At 44.8% G+C, this 14,112-nt stretch overlaps 1 protein-coding gene across 2 annotated transcripts; it reads left to right on the forward strand.

Moving 5' to 3' along the window:
• Window positions 1–3,469: 3,469 nt before the first annotated feature.
• IL12A (interleukin 12A) lies at window positions 3,470–10,441 on the forward strand. 2 transcript variants are annotated; one of them, XM_031679452.2, is made up of 7 exons: window positions 3,470–3,854; window positions 4,499–4,653; window positions 7,394–7,507; window positions 8,009–8,050; window positions 8,129–8,170; window positions 8,279–8,422; window positions 9,922–10,441. In XM_031679452.2, exons 1-7 carry the CDS (start codon window positions 3,839–3,841, stop codon window positions 10,075–10,077), a joined length of 669 nt encoding a protein of 222 aa, XP_031535312.2. In that variant the 5' UTR covers window positions 3,470–3,838; the 3' UTR covers window positions 10,078–10,441. The 2 variants fall into 2 exon arrangements, with proteins under 2 accessions (XP_031535312.2, XP_072816200.1); XM_072960099.1 differs by lacking the exon at window positions 3,470–3,854 and having other exon boundaries at window positions 4,324–4,653.
• Window positions 10,442–14,112: the final 3,671 nt, after the last annotated feature.

Genomic DNA, 14,112 nt, shown 5'->3' on the forward strand with positions numbered 1-14,112 from the left:
TTATTTATGGCTTCTTTTTCTTGCAGAGATGTTTGTTCTTTATATAGTCAAATTCATCATTTTTTCCTTTTTAGTGTCTAAGCACCAGGTGACCTCATCATGGATGAGGCTACAATGCCTAGGAGCTGTATCATTTTTGTTTGTTTGTTAAACTATCTCAAGATGTAGAAAATCTGGCAAAAATATTCATAAAAATCTTTATTCTGGGGCACCAATAAGCAATAACAACATCTTTCCTGGAATTCTGTCTTGAAGACCATTGTTAATATTTTTGAGGTTCTTCAAGACAGCATGATAACATATGGACGTTGCCTCTAGAAATGGTGCTGTGAATGTTTAGGACTCCCCTTCCCCCTTCGTTGGGAAGTGGCTACTTAACATTTAAAAGAGTGCAAAGAGGCAGCTGTGGAATAAACTAGCAAGTGTGCTCCTTGACTCAAAAATAATAACCACACCTCTTCTTGTATAGTGATATCTCATAGTGATGACATTCTACCACTCAAATGAAATATTTATCTGGTGATTATACAATCTGATTTGCATGAAAATGCTAGACAACCAGGGATTACTGTCTCCATTTTGCAGATATGAAAATTAGGAGAGGCAGCGGCTTGTCCAAGCTCACACAGCTACCCATCAGCAGAGGGGGCTAGGACTTGGGGCATTTGATCGTAGATAAAAAGTTACTTAAGACTCTATAGTCATCTTTCTGGCTCAGCTCACTATTTTTCTTCCTGTTACTGAAACACTTCACCACCCGAGTAGAAACTGCGCCATGGAACCAGCCTCACAAGCATGTCGTGCTTAGGTTAGTGCATGCAAAAAGGAACGTAAGGCTCTGTTTCTTCCCCTGATAGCACCTTTTGGGAGCAGAGCTGTACTGGATCCACACCATCAGACGGCATGAGAGCACCAGCTGATTTGTGCTCAAGTTCACTGGCCCTTATAGAACAGAACTGCAGGAAAACTGACCACAGAGTTCTCTCTATGTTATGAAAGACCCTCGTATTTGCAGTACCTCCCTACAGATTCACATTTACAGTTTCAACTGATCACAAGCCTCTGCGGGATCTCACTTCGTCCAAGGATGGGCTGCCATTCTAAATTATGGCACCAAAGGTACAGTCCCAAGTCTTTTGTTCGGAGCCTATGGCTATGAACTGGTCTGCTCACCAAGAAGAATAATGATGAAAGAAGGTGTCCTGAGCTATTGCTGCTATTTGGTACTATTGCAGGTATCCAGCACTACTGATAATTTTGACAGTATAACTTCTTGTCATTGGTGGGAGGGAGGAGCCATCCTGTATAGAATGGTTAGCAGCACGTGGCATGATTTCTCTACCCACCCGATGTCAGTAGCAACCCCCTTCCCCCATTATGACAACAAAAAATGTCTCCAGACATTGTCAAATGTCCCCTGGGAACAAGATCACCTTCAGCTGAGAGGCCTGATACAGGGTCTTAATACATTCTGCCAAATTCCTGAAAAGAACTTTGACTTTTGATTTCAAGTGATGGAACTATTATGTGAGATCTCAGATTGGCTCATTGCTCAAAATGAATGGAAAATAAATGACTAATAGAAAGACTCTCTGAATGTACCAAATTACAATTAAAGTTTGCAAACAACTATCTTGAGCTATCTGCTTAGAAAAAGTGTCTTTACTTATCAACTCTTTGGGCAGAGTAAGGATATCAGATGAAGAGGATTAAGTTGGTCATGGCCCTTCCAAGGGAGAAAGCTCAGCTGTGGTAAACTTGACTTCATTCTAACTTTAAGCACATTTAACTCCATCCTAAACCCCTATGGCAACAACATAGCTCAGCACCTGTCATTCTTTCACACAATCTGCTAGACGCAGTTGTTTCTGACAATGCACTGGTCTTCATTTCCCATGGTGTAATCCACAGGCCACAGCCTTGGAAGGAGCCTTAGATCTAGATCAACCATTTGCTCTCATTTTACACACACCTGAAAATCCCTGTGGTGGCTGCCTCATCACCCTTGAGCAGATGATGCTGCCAAAAACGGAGAGAGCTTGAATCAGACGAGAGGCTAACACAGCTTTCTCCTAATTGGCTTCATCACTCCATTTTCAGTAGAGGTTGGCCCTGTCGAGTGTTCATGGTAGCATCTCAAGGCTCACAATGATCTCATCCATTCCAAATCAGATAGGGACCCAGAGGAAGTACCCACTCATAACTCCTGTATCCCAAAAGGCTCATCCCTACCCAAGACTAGTACATCTGCACAGAGGTCCCATGAAGTCCTGGGACCTTAGTGCAGTCTGACCCATCAGAGGCTCTGAGTGGGTGACCAAAAACACCGCTCCCTTTCACACATGTCCAGGGTGACTAACACTCGTGGTAGAAATGAGTGAACTGAAAAGTCCCACAGGAACCTCAAACCCAACACGTCCAAAATGGAACTTCTCAGCATCTCCTCCAAACTCACTCTCCTCTTACAGTAGTAACCCCTGTACAGGTTAGTGAACAACCTCCATCCAGCCATTCTCAGCACCTTCCTGCCCCTCACACCTGAGGAGTTACCAAGCCTTGGCCCCTCCCCATCCTGAGGCTCCCTCTTGTCCACCCTCGGGTCTCCATCCTGAACGGGGCCATGGAAATGCCTTCCTGCTTCTGACCCCTGGGATCCATCCTCCATACTGCTGCTGAAAAATCTCTTTATCATACAAATCTAACCATATCTCCTGCCTAAAACCTAGAAGGCGCCCCACCGCCCTCAGCAGAATGTACACTCCTTAGCATGGAATCCAGTCCCCTCAAGGCTCAGCCCCATCACCCTCTCCCACCTCACACCCGGATAGCATGACCCATAGATGGCCACCCCCCTTTACCTTCCCTGACTGTGCTTCTGATCTCTGTTCCTCCAACCTAGGACCCGCACCCCATCCTACTGGAAGCAGTCTAATGCCCACTCACCCTTCGGCACTCAGGTCGCAGTCCCCCTGCTTCATTGGGATCCTTTGCTGCTTCCTCACCCCCATCGCTCCTGCTGAGGTGTCCTCTCTCTGGCTTCTCCTCCCAGGACCCTGTGCAACCATTGCGCTAAATTGTAACGATTCTCTCCTGGACATTGTAGGAAACTGGATTCTCTAAGAGAGTTGTTACTGCATAGCCAGTCTGGTTTCATGTCTTTTCATCTTTGAGATGGTACCCGTGAACAAAGCACACTGAGTCAGATTTGGTGTGGGAGTGCCCCAGCGTGACCTGTTCACTGCTGAATGCCCAGCACCTGGCACACTGTCGGCCTGGCGAACCGTGGATCATCTGAATAAATAAATGCTGAATGAATGATTTCCTCACCCCCATCCAGAACGAGGCGGGAGTCACAATCAGGGCACATCCTGGATATAGATGGAGAGGGCGTGCCAATGCTCGGCGCTCCCGGGAGAGGGCGCTGCAGGGCGGCGGGGCGGGATAGCTGGGGGCGGGGGGCGTCCGAGGATGGAGGGCAAAGTGTCGGGCTTGCCCGGGGACCCTGCGCCGCGACTTTGCGCGAAATTTTACTTTCGTTTTGGGCCAGGCAGGAGGCGGCGGGGCCGTCCCGGAACGACTGCGGCCGGGCGCCCATAGAGTTAATCCGAAAGCGCCGCAAGCCCCGCGGGCCAGACTCCACGTGTCACCGAGAAGCTGATGTAGAGAGAGACAGAGAGAAAGAAAGCAAGAGACCAGAGTCCCGGGAAAGTCCTGCCGCGCCTCAGGCAATTATAAAAATGTGACCCTCTGGGTCAGCCTCCCAACCACAGCCCTCACCTGCGGCGTCCGTCCGTCTGCGTCCGACTGCCAGCTCGGTGTCCCCGCAGCGCCGCTCAGCATGTGCCCACCGCGCAGTGAGTAACAGCCCGAGACTCGCGCTCGGCGCTCGGGTGGGGAGGGGCGGGGAAGAGGAGGCAGAAACTTGGGGCCGGCTGTGCGGAGACTGGAAGAGGGTCGGCAATCTCGTGCAGAGGAGAAGGAAACGGGGAAGGACTGCGTGCTGACCATGCGCTCCACAGGACGTTGTCTCTTTTAATCTTGAAATTGCGCCGTGAGTTAAGTATTTTGCCCACTTCACAGATGAGAAGCTGAGGTCTGCTCAGATGTTTTCTTGCCCAGGGTCCCTCAGCTCCAGTTCTAAAAGGGTAGATCCTAGCCGGCTTCAAAATGAGGCTGTCTCCAAAACACGGGGTGGTGAGTCTGGGCCATTCGCTTCACCCCTGGCCTCAGTTTCCCACCTCTTGAAATGGAGACTTTTTCTGGGTGAACTCTGTCCAACACCCTTGTCCGAACCCACAAGGAAGCCGTCACAGTGAGTTGGCTTCCACTCCTAGAACAGAGCGCTGCCCTCCAAGAACCTGATTCATCTCTCAGATGTTGAAGGAGGTTGGAAAGGGGTGGAGGGATTTTGGTGCCCAGAAGTGGATGAGTGGAAATGGCCAGAACAGATGGAAGGTAGAGGCAGACCAGTTCAGCCTGCCGCTTGATTCCCTTCCAGGCCTCTTCCTCATGGCCACCCTGGTCTTCCTAAATCACCTGGACCACCTCAGTTTGGCCAGGAGCCTCCCCACAACCACAGCGGGCCCAGGAATGTTCCAGTGCCTCAGCCACTCCCAAAACCTGCTCAGGGCCGTCAGCGACACACTTCAGAAGGTGAGCTTTTCAACATCTTTGCTCCCACTTTGCAGCCTCTCTGGTGAAGGGGCATCTCCGAACCCCTGGTCGCCTGAAGAAACCGCCGGCAAATTGTGGAAGTTAATCAGGAGCTGTCAAGAGAGGAACAGGGAACTTTACAAATGGTCCAACTATTAGCTAAAGCGTCTCAATGAAATTGTGTCTCCAGAGAAGGCAGGGGTGGTAATAAATTATAATAACATTCATTTTGGCTGTGTCTACGCAGAGGAAAGTGGATATTTACAGTGTTCCCTGTAGCCTGCCAACTCAGATGGAATTGTGTCAGGCCCACACTGTTTCTCTGACACACTTATCAATTCAGGAAACTGTTATTAGGGGCGGCCTCTGTGCTCAGGGGCTACAGAGATGAATTAGCCTTGCCCCTCACACTCCTGGCCAGCCTTCAGTCTGGTGACTCAGTTCGTTGTTGGAGCAACACATTTCAGAAAACTTGTGATCGGTGCATGGCCAGGCTTCATTCTCTAGGGAGAGAGTTTTCTAATTTTATTTACAGCTTCAGCCATTTTTTTAGCTTTCATATTTTAATGCAAAAAATTTTTTTTGCCTTTTAAAAGCACTCCAACATCTCTTGCTTTTGCTGCAATTGCCAAAGACTGATGTTTGAAAAGATGTCCTTTTGCCTTCCTGCTTCCTAGTAAATCTTTCTAGAATACTTCTATCTTGTTGCTTTATGAATATCTTAAAGTAAGCTCAGTGCCATGAGTCCTTCTTAAAGAACTTTTTTCCCCCTTCTAATCTTTCATAATGGGCTGCCAGTTGCTCCTTCAGTTCAATCAATCTTAATTAAAAAGGCAGCTCACCAACTGGAAACTGCAGAGATAAACGCTTTGATTCCTGAAGAAAGGTTCAAGATGGATACAATCTAGCAGCTCCGATTTACGTAGATGCTTTAAGTGAAAAAGCTGACTCTTCTACTCCCAGATGCAGCACCAAAGGTCAAAAGATTGCAGAACTCAATTTGATTTTTTAAAAATTTGATTCGTGTGTCAGATGTGCCAGAACACATCAGCTGGCTGCTGCACAGAAAACAGACGTAGCAAATGCATGAGATTCGCAGGCCAGATCCAGCCCACAGATCTGTAGAGTTTGGTCCATGTCGTTTGTATTTCATTTTGATGTTTGAGTTGGATGCCATTGAAAAAAATAGACCTTTCATATAAGAATCCAGTTTTCCAGCTTCTCTTGAAAAGACCTGAAGAACTATAACAGCGGGCCTAAATTTCCAAGTCTAACTTTTTACAACCTGCTCAGGATAGTGGCTGCCTCGGTCTGCTAAAACCCCTCCAGAAACAGTGTATTCATTTTCTATCATTGTTGTAACAAGTGACTACAAACTAAGTGACTTTAAACCACACAAATGTATTATCTTACAGCCTTGGAGGCCAAAAATCCAAAATGTGTCTCACTGGGCTAAAATCAAGGTGTCAGCAGAGCTGTATCCCTTTCTGGAGGCTGTAGGGGACAATTCATTTTCTTGCCTCCTCCAGCTTGTAGAGGGGGCCCCTTCCATCTTCAAAGCCAACAGATGAGTCTTGTGCTGCATCACTCAGACCTTAACTCTACTGCCCCCCCCCTTCCACTTATAAGGACCGAGTGATTACACTGGACCCACCCAGATACTCCCAGATAACCTCTTTATTTTAAAGTCAGCTGGTCAGCAACCTTAATTTCATCAGCGACCTGAATTCCCCTTTGCCCTGTAATGTAATGGACCCCCAGGTTCCAGGGATGGGCGGTGGCTGTCTTTGGGTGGGGGCGCTGTTCTGCCTGCCACACACGGGGATCTGACCGCTTGTTCCCCAGCATGTTCTGTACTCTCAAGCCTTGACTCATGGCTTCCCTCTGCCTGAAATTCCCCCTCCTGCCTGTCAACATTCTAATCCTGTGGATGCAGATATCCCATCTCTGGGGACGCCCTTGCCTCCTTCTCCACCACCTTCTCAGAGCCCTCTGACCCTTCTCAGCCCCCCTCACCTGCCAGCTTGTCTCCTAGTCACTTGGGTGCTTGGCTGTCTCCACTGCTGAACTTGGAATCCTGGGGACGCATAACATCATCTCCTTCCTTGTCACATTCCTTAGTACCCAGCGTAGTGCCTGGCACACATCAGGCTTCTTGAATGGAAAAATGGTCTTGATCTTCAGTCAAAAAGTCATCAACTTCTTAAGAGAAATTTCTTAATTATATTCAACAATGCTTTCCAACATGCTTGTAAGACAATTATCTCTGTGTGTGTTTGTGTGTCTGCTGCACATTAAATCTCCACCTGTCTTTAGGGTTGCCTGTTTGTTATAGCCATCAAGTAGTGGCCTTAACAGTCCCCCTGCAGAAATTATACTTGAAGAAGGTATTCATAAAACACAGGCGCTTTGGCAAAAGGAAAACAACAGTTTTCACCAGAAGCAAGTGCCACCGCGTGGTGTAGATGCTGGTTAGCACAGCCTGTTGAAATGATTTATAGTGTTTACATAATGGAAAAACATTGTCCACAGAAACATGTCCTAAACAAAAGGAGAGGAGGGAGGGAGGCAGGGAGGGAGAGAGACTGTAAATGACCTGTTGTCTGATGAAAACCCTGAATTTCCTACAAGTCAGAGATGGAGTCAAGGGCAGCGGGCACTCTGGCGCCCCCCCCCTCATGGGGAGCCGGATGCCATATTAACTGTTACCATAAACTGGGTTTCTCTTTATGTTTCACAGGCCAGACAAACCCTAGAATTTTACTCTTGCACTTCTGAAGAGATTGACCATGAAGATATCACCAAAGATAAAACCAGCACAGTGGAGGCCTGCTTACCACTGGAATTAGCCACGGTATAAAGGATTTTCCTCCCAAAGCTTGTAATACAGTTAAGAGCTGTGCATCAGACCTCATCTTCTTCTGAAACTGTGCATGCTTCTGGGGTCCATCATCATGGGACTTTAACAGGTCCCACAGCAGAAGTTTGATTTGAAAAAAATAAATGTATACAAAAAACAGATGTGGGGGGAGGGTATAGCTCAGTGGTATAGCACGTGCTTAGCATGCACGAGGTCCTGGGTTCAATCCCCAGCACCTCTATTAATAAATAAATAAATAAACCTTATTACTTCCCCTACCCGCCCCAAATAAATTAATTTAAAAAACAGGTGTGGTTTTCCAGAACAGTGTGAATATACTTACCAGTATTGACCTGTACTCTTAAAAATAGTTAAGATGGTAAATTTTACGTGTATTTTTTTACCAGGAGAAAAAAAATACATATGTTTGAGAAGAAAAGTCAGAAAAATTATATTAAGAGTTAATGTCTTTGATGTGTGATTTTCCTTCTCTAGAATGAGAGTTGCCTGGCTTCCAGGGAGACCTCTTTAATAACTGTAAGTAAAAACATTAAATAGGTTTCGGTTCACATTATGAATTCATGCCGTTGATATGTAATTATTTCTTTCTTCTAGCATGGGAGTTGCCTGGCTTCTGGAAAGACCTCTTTTATGACGGTAAGACATAAAACTCTTTCCTCAAAGGCAATGGTGGGGGAAGGAGGGGGTGGGGCACATTTTTGGCCCATCTCAATGGTTCTGTCCTCATTTTGTCATGTTACACAGACCCTGTGCCTTAGCAGCATCTATGAGGACTTAAAGATGTACCATATGGAGTTCCAGGCCATGAATGCAAAGCTTCTGATGGACCCTAAGAGGCAGATCTTTCTGGATCAGAACATGCTGGTAGCCATTGCTGAGCTGATGCAGGTAAGGCCTCTTCCCATCAATGAGAATGCCTTCCTGCTGAGGCAGCCAGCGGGGTCCCTGATGAAGGGGTATATAATCAGCCCTTCCGGGAGTGGGGGAGGCCTGAAATGCCCCCTTCTAAAGCCAGCTCCACTTTGGGGGAGACAGACTTGAGGGCGCCCCCTAGAGAGAGGGCAGCATGAGCCGGTCACATTAAGAAGAGTAGCCTCCTGTTTGTTGACCACGTGGTCTACACCAGGCTCTCAGCAAAGGTCTTCATACATTTCCTTATGTGGTCCCTGCAGCAACCACATGGGGTCTATACAAAGGAGGAAACCCACGCTTAGAGGGTTAGCGCCTTGTCTGAGGTCCCATAGCTTGTAAATGGTGGAGCCAGGATTTAAACCCCCATCAAAGGGATTCCACTACCCTCCTCTAAAGTCTGTAAAATGTGGATGTGAGGGGCTGGCATGCATGTCTGCAAACACTGCTAGAGAAAATAAGCGGGGCTAGTGCCTGGGTATGAGCCATCCTGAACCAAAATGTCCATGAAATCAAAGAATGGCCTATCACCTCCACGATGTTACTCATAGACAAGAACTTGCTTTGTAATTTTCTGAATCACAATAGCACATGATGCAAATATACCACATAGAAATAGTCACTTAAGGAAGAGCAGAGTAAGTACTATAGTGGCCAGAGCATGGGATAAAAATCTGGTGTCAAAAATTATTGTCTAAAAAGAAATTTATTTTTATTTCATTCACTTTTTATCATTGTTGCTCCAAATCTTGTTTGAAAGGCAGTGAACGTCATGTTAAGTATCAAAGAATGTCACCAGCTGGAGTTGTAGATGACATTTCATTTTCAGGACTGAGAGTGGAATCAGTTCTACCAGTAATCAGACAACTATGCCCAGACCATTTGCCCCTCAATTTCTTCCTCTTTAAAATGACTTTCTCCACCCTACCTTTCTTTTAGGCTTTTTGTGAGGAACAAGCAGAAGTACTAATCATTGTGCAAATATGGGGTCTTGCATTGTGTTATCAAAGTAAAGGGCTAAAGCTGGGAGACTTGTTGCCAGGTCACATGAATGGGTGTCTTTAGTCAACAGGTCTGATACTGACAGAGTTTCCAGTCAATAGCAATCCATCACCTTCCTGTTCTAAAAAGGTCGTAGCTTCTTAATGTGACATATAAAAATTAATTAGATACCACAGCAGATGTCATCTTAACAGAATCGTTCCTTTCTAAAATGCAACTCCCACTGATGATTTTCTAAATAGCTCTAAGGGTCTTTTCAGAGCTTGCAGAAGATACATGTGCTTGGATAATGAGTATTTCTTCTCTCAGGTTCTGCCTGGCCATCTGGCTGGGAGTAGATTTGTGCTGGGTTCAGGAGATGTAATGAGGGAGTGGGTTGCAGGCTCTGAGACATGTATTGGCTTCACCCATTTTTACGGATGAACGTTTTGATTTCGGAATACTGTCTATGTCACATGCGATGTTTATCCTCCTAGGCTCTGAATGTCAGCGGTGAGACTGTGCCGCAGAAACCCTCCCTGGAAGAACCGGATTTTTATAAGACCAAAGTCAAGCTCTGCATACTTCTTCACGCCTTCAGAATTCGTGCAGTGACCATCGACAGAATGATGAGCTATCTGAATTCTTCCTAGACATTGGAGGTCTCTCCCAGCCTTAGTCATTTTTATAAAAATCGGAACCACAGAAATGCTAAAGGGTGTGGGTTAAGATCTGGGGTGGGGGTGGCTGGACCTGGTCCCATTTAGGCTGGTGCAGGAGTTCTCATGCTTGTCTACATCGGTCAGCATCCCAAATGTGAAGGGTGTGACCGTTCTACCCCCGTAATTCCTTTGACCGAATATATTTCATATTTCCTAGGGGTAAGTTTTTATGAGCAAATTACTAAGAAGGGGAAATGTCCTCAAAGGGCATGTTTTTCTTTTTTTTTCCTTTAATAGAAGAACAAGAATTTATAAGCTATTTCAGTACCCAAGTGTTTGTAGGAAAAAAACCACTCTAAGCATAATTTATTTTAAAATATTTATTTATATAACTTTGTGTTCATAAAAGCATGTGAACTAACTTATATTTATTTATGTCATATTTATTAAAATATTTATTGTCAAGTGGATTTGAGATATACCTTATGTTGTTCTCAAAATAAAACGACTGAGTTAAAGTAATTCTCGTGTTTTTCTAATGTGATTGGAATACTTTGAGTGTTATAATACACGTTGTGGGAAAACTAAAAACTGATAAAATTTGAACAGAATCACCTTGGAAAGAATGCAGCAATATCCATACCCGTTTCCTAGTTCCTTTTATTTTTTAATTGTAGTTTTTTCTTCCTTTTTTTTTAATTTGGGGGAAGGTAATTAGGTTTATTTATTTATTTATTTAATGGAGATACTGGGGATTGAACCCAGGACCTTGTGCATGCTAAGCACACGCTCTATCACTGAGCTATACCCCACCCTTTTTCTAGTTCCTTCAATCTCATATTTTAAAGGGAGACTCGTAAGACTTAGACCTGCCTTAATACTGAGGCCACTGAATGAATTATTTTTTGAAAGTGCACTTTATTATTTTTGTTCAACATCTGAATCTAAAAGTAAAATCCATAAAAATGTTTTTCCTTATTAACCACAGCTCCATAACATACTGTGCATTAGACAAATACATAGTAAAATCTTCCAACTGGGAAAAACATCGTTAAGAGGCCTTCTAGTTAAATTATTCTAATTTTTGTGACCCTTTGGGCCCTCAGGGGGAAGTTGTTTCTCAATTACAATAAGAAAAACTCTATTTGCTTTAAATTGTGTAGAATTTCTGTGAACCACTTGGATAATTGCCTTGCTTTGGCTTAAGAGATGTGTTTTTAATGACCCAAATATTAAATTCCATCTTTTTAACTCTTGAAACCACATGAATTTTAAGAGTCACCTGACAGAATGCCATGTAATTTTACCGCTCTGATAATCACATTCCTCCTTAATACGAAAAAGCCATAAGGAATGAACTCTTCAGACTCCGTCCCACCCCGGCTTTCCTCATGTGACTCCTCTCCCACCAGCTCTCAGTCCTTCTGTGACCTGTAGGGGGCGGTGCATGTGATCAGGCCCTCATCCGTGTGGAAACCCTAGTTTTTCAGTCTCACCTAATTTGATGTACAATTCGACAGAAGCTGGAACCCCTCACATTCCTCCTTTTCTTTAGGGATTCCTGCCCAAGCTTGAATGACCAGCAAGTGATTCAGACAGGAGCTTGTTGCCCTGAAGCATCAGGTTCAGGGTGAGAAATGCTTGATGGCTTGATGGGGCTGGGCTGCAGAGTTGCCACCACCCCCTCCCCGTGGATGGCACTTGTCTGTTGTCTGTGCCCAACAAGGAGAGGCAAGCCGACCGTCTAGGCTGTGGCCTGGGTTGATACAAAGGAAAGCAGGCGTCACTTTGGTTCTAGAAATTACCATGACATGTGCTGCAAAAACATGACTGGCCCAAGAAACAGCTTCACAACTAATCCCTTTCTTCACTACAAGGTCAGTTTTCCATTATTTTCTTTTCAGCCTGGGTCTGCAATTTCCATCTTGTGTGACATGACTACCTTGTTTTGACCTCTTCCTACCTGTTTCTTCCTCTAAGAGGTAAAGATAATACTAGACCCTGTCTCAAAGGCTCAGCACAAGTTTAAATGGAATAGTCCTGCAAAGCATCAGCATTGCACTGGGCACACAGAATGTACACGATAAACATGAGCAGTTTTTGAACATTATTAGCCTTTGGGTTTGGTGACCAGGACAAATTGGTTGAAACTTCTTTGCTATTTTCTTATCCGTGAAATACAGAAAACTGTAGCCCCTATTTCACAGTGCTGTTGTGAGGATTAAATGACAGGGCATCTAGTCAATGCTCAACAGCACTTTCTTTTAATTGTTACATTGTTTGCTTGAAGACCTCAGTGACGCCCTGTCCCTCCACGGCACTCAGCACATTGTGTGTTTTCAGCAGAGGAGGCCATCTGGTGTAAGACATGATGGCAAAAGGCAGGGCCCACACTCCTGGGCATATATCCAGAGGACACTCTGAATCAAAAAGATACATGCATCCCAATGTTCATAGCCGCACTATTTACAATAGCCAAGACATGGAAGCAACCTGCGTCCATTGACAGATGACTGGATAAAGAAGTTGTGGTATATTTATACACTAGAATACTACTTAGCTATAAAAAAGAATACAATAATGCCATTTGCAGCAACATGGATGGACTGGGAGAAACCATGGAGATTGTTATTCGAAGTGAAGTAAGCCAGAAAGAGAAAGAAAAATACCATACGATACCACTTATATGTGGAATCTAAGGGAAAAAAAAGACATAAATGAACTTATTTACAAAACAGAAACAGACTCACAGACATAAAAAACAAACTTATTGTTACCAAGGGGAAAGGGGGTGGGAAGGGATAAATTGGGAGTTCGAGATTTGCAGATACTAACTACTATATACAAAATAGATAAACAAGTTTCTACTGTACAGCACAGGGAACTATATTCAATATCTTGTTGTAACCTATGATGAAAAAGAATATGAAAACAAATATATGCATGTATATGTATGACTGAAGTATTGTGCTGTACACCAGAAATTGACACAACATTGTAAACTGACTAGACTTCAATTAAAAAAATAAAAGCAGGGTCCTGTCTTCACAGAACAGAGAGTGGGAGCAAACTAAGTAAGTAGTAAGACTGAGGTCCCCCTAAAAATAGCTCCCAGTGCTAGCCTACTAGAGGCATTTGATAACAAATTACTTTTTAAAAAAGGAAATAAACAGTGAAAGTATTTCCCACACCTAAGAGTGACTGAATCAGAGAATTGACATGAAAAGCAGCAGCCCGTTTCCACACTAAGGGCCCAGAGCTTGGGGGAAAAGGGACAGTTCTGGGGAGTGGTCTCGGGGTATTGGACAACTCAGGAGAGGCACACGGGCCTCCGACATCCTAAGGAGGAAAGAAAACATGGAAACAAAAAGGGAGAAAACCGTCTTTGTCTGAGACCAGCACGGGCAGAAGCTGGAAGTCCCCTTGGCCATTTCACCCTGGGCCATGCAGTTGTTGTCCTTGTTTGAGGACAGTTGTTCCAGCTAGCACAATTTTGGCTTCCTAATTTAAGGCAAAGCGCATTACAATATTGCCATAGACTGAACGTTTGTGTTCCCCTAAAATGCATGTGTTGAAGCCCTGATCCCCAGTGGGATGGTATTAGATAGGGCCTTTGGGAGGTTAGGTCCTAAGTGTAGAGCCTTCATAATGGGATTAGCGGCCTCATATAAGCAGAAATTTGGCGAGATCTTCCCCCAACCCCCATGGGAGGACACAGTGACAAGGTGGCCTGCTGCAAACCAGGAAGAGAGCCCTCACCAGACACCAAACCCGCCGGCGCCCTGATCTGAGGCTTCCCAGCCTCCAGAACTGTGAGAGACCCACGTCTGCTGTTTAAGCAGCCAGTCCACGGTATTTTGTTGTCACAAATGGAGCTGAGAATTCTGTCTTAAATGAAAGGGGAAAAAAAACCAACCACAATTTTCAAACATTGAGTTGTATCAACTTTTTGGTTGCGATGTATTTGGTAAGAATGAGTCAAAAGCTTTATTTACACACATGTACCTTTGAGTATGATATTAAAAT

This window comes from Vicugna pacos, chromosome 1 (assembly GCF_048564905.1).
Source record: "Vicugna pacos chromosome 1, VicPac4, whole genome shotgun sequence".
NCBI classification, from domain to species: domain Eukaryota; kingdom Metazoa; phylum Chordata; class Mammalia; order Artiodactyla; family Camelidae; genus Vicugna; species Vicugna pacos.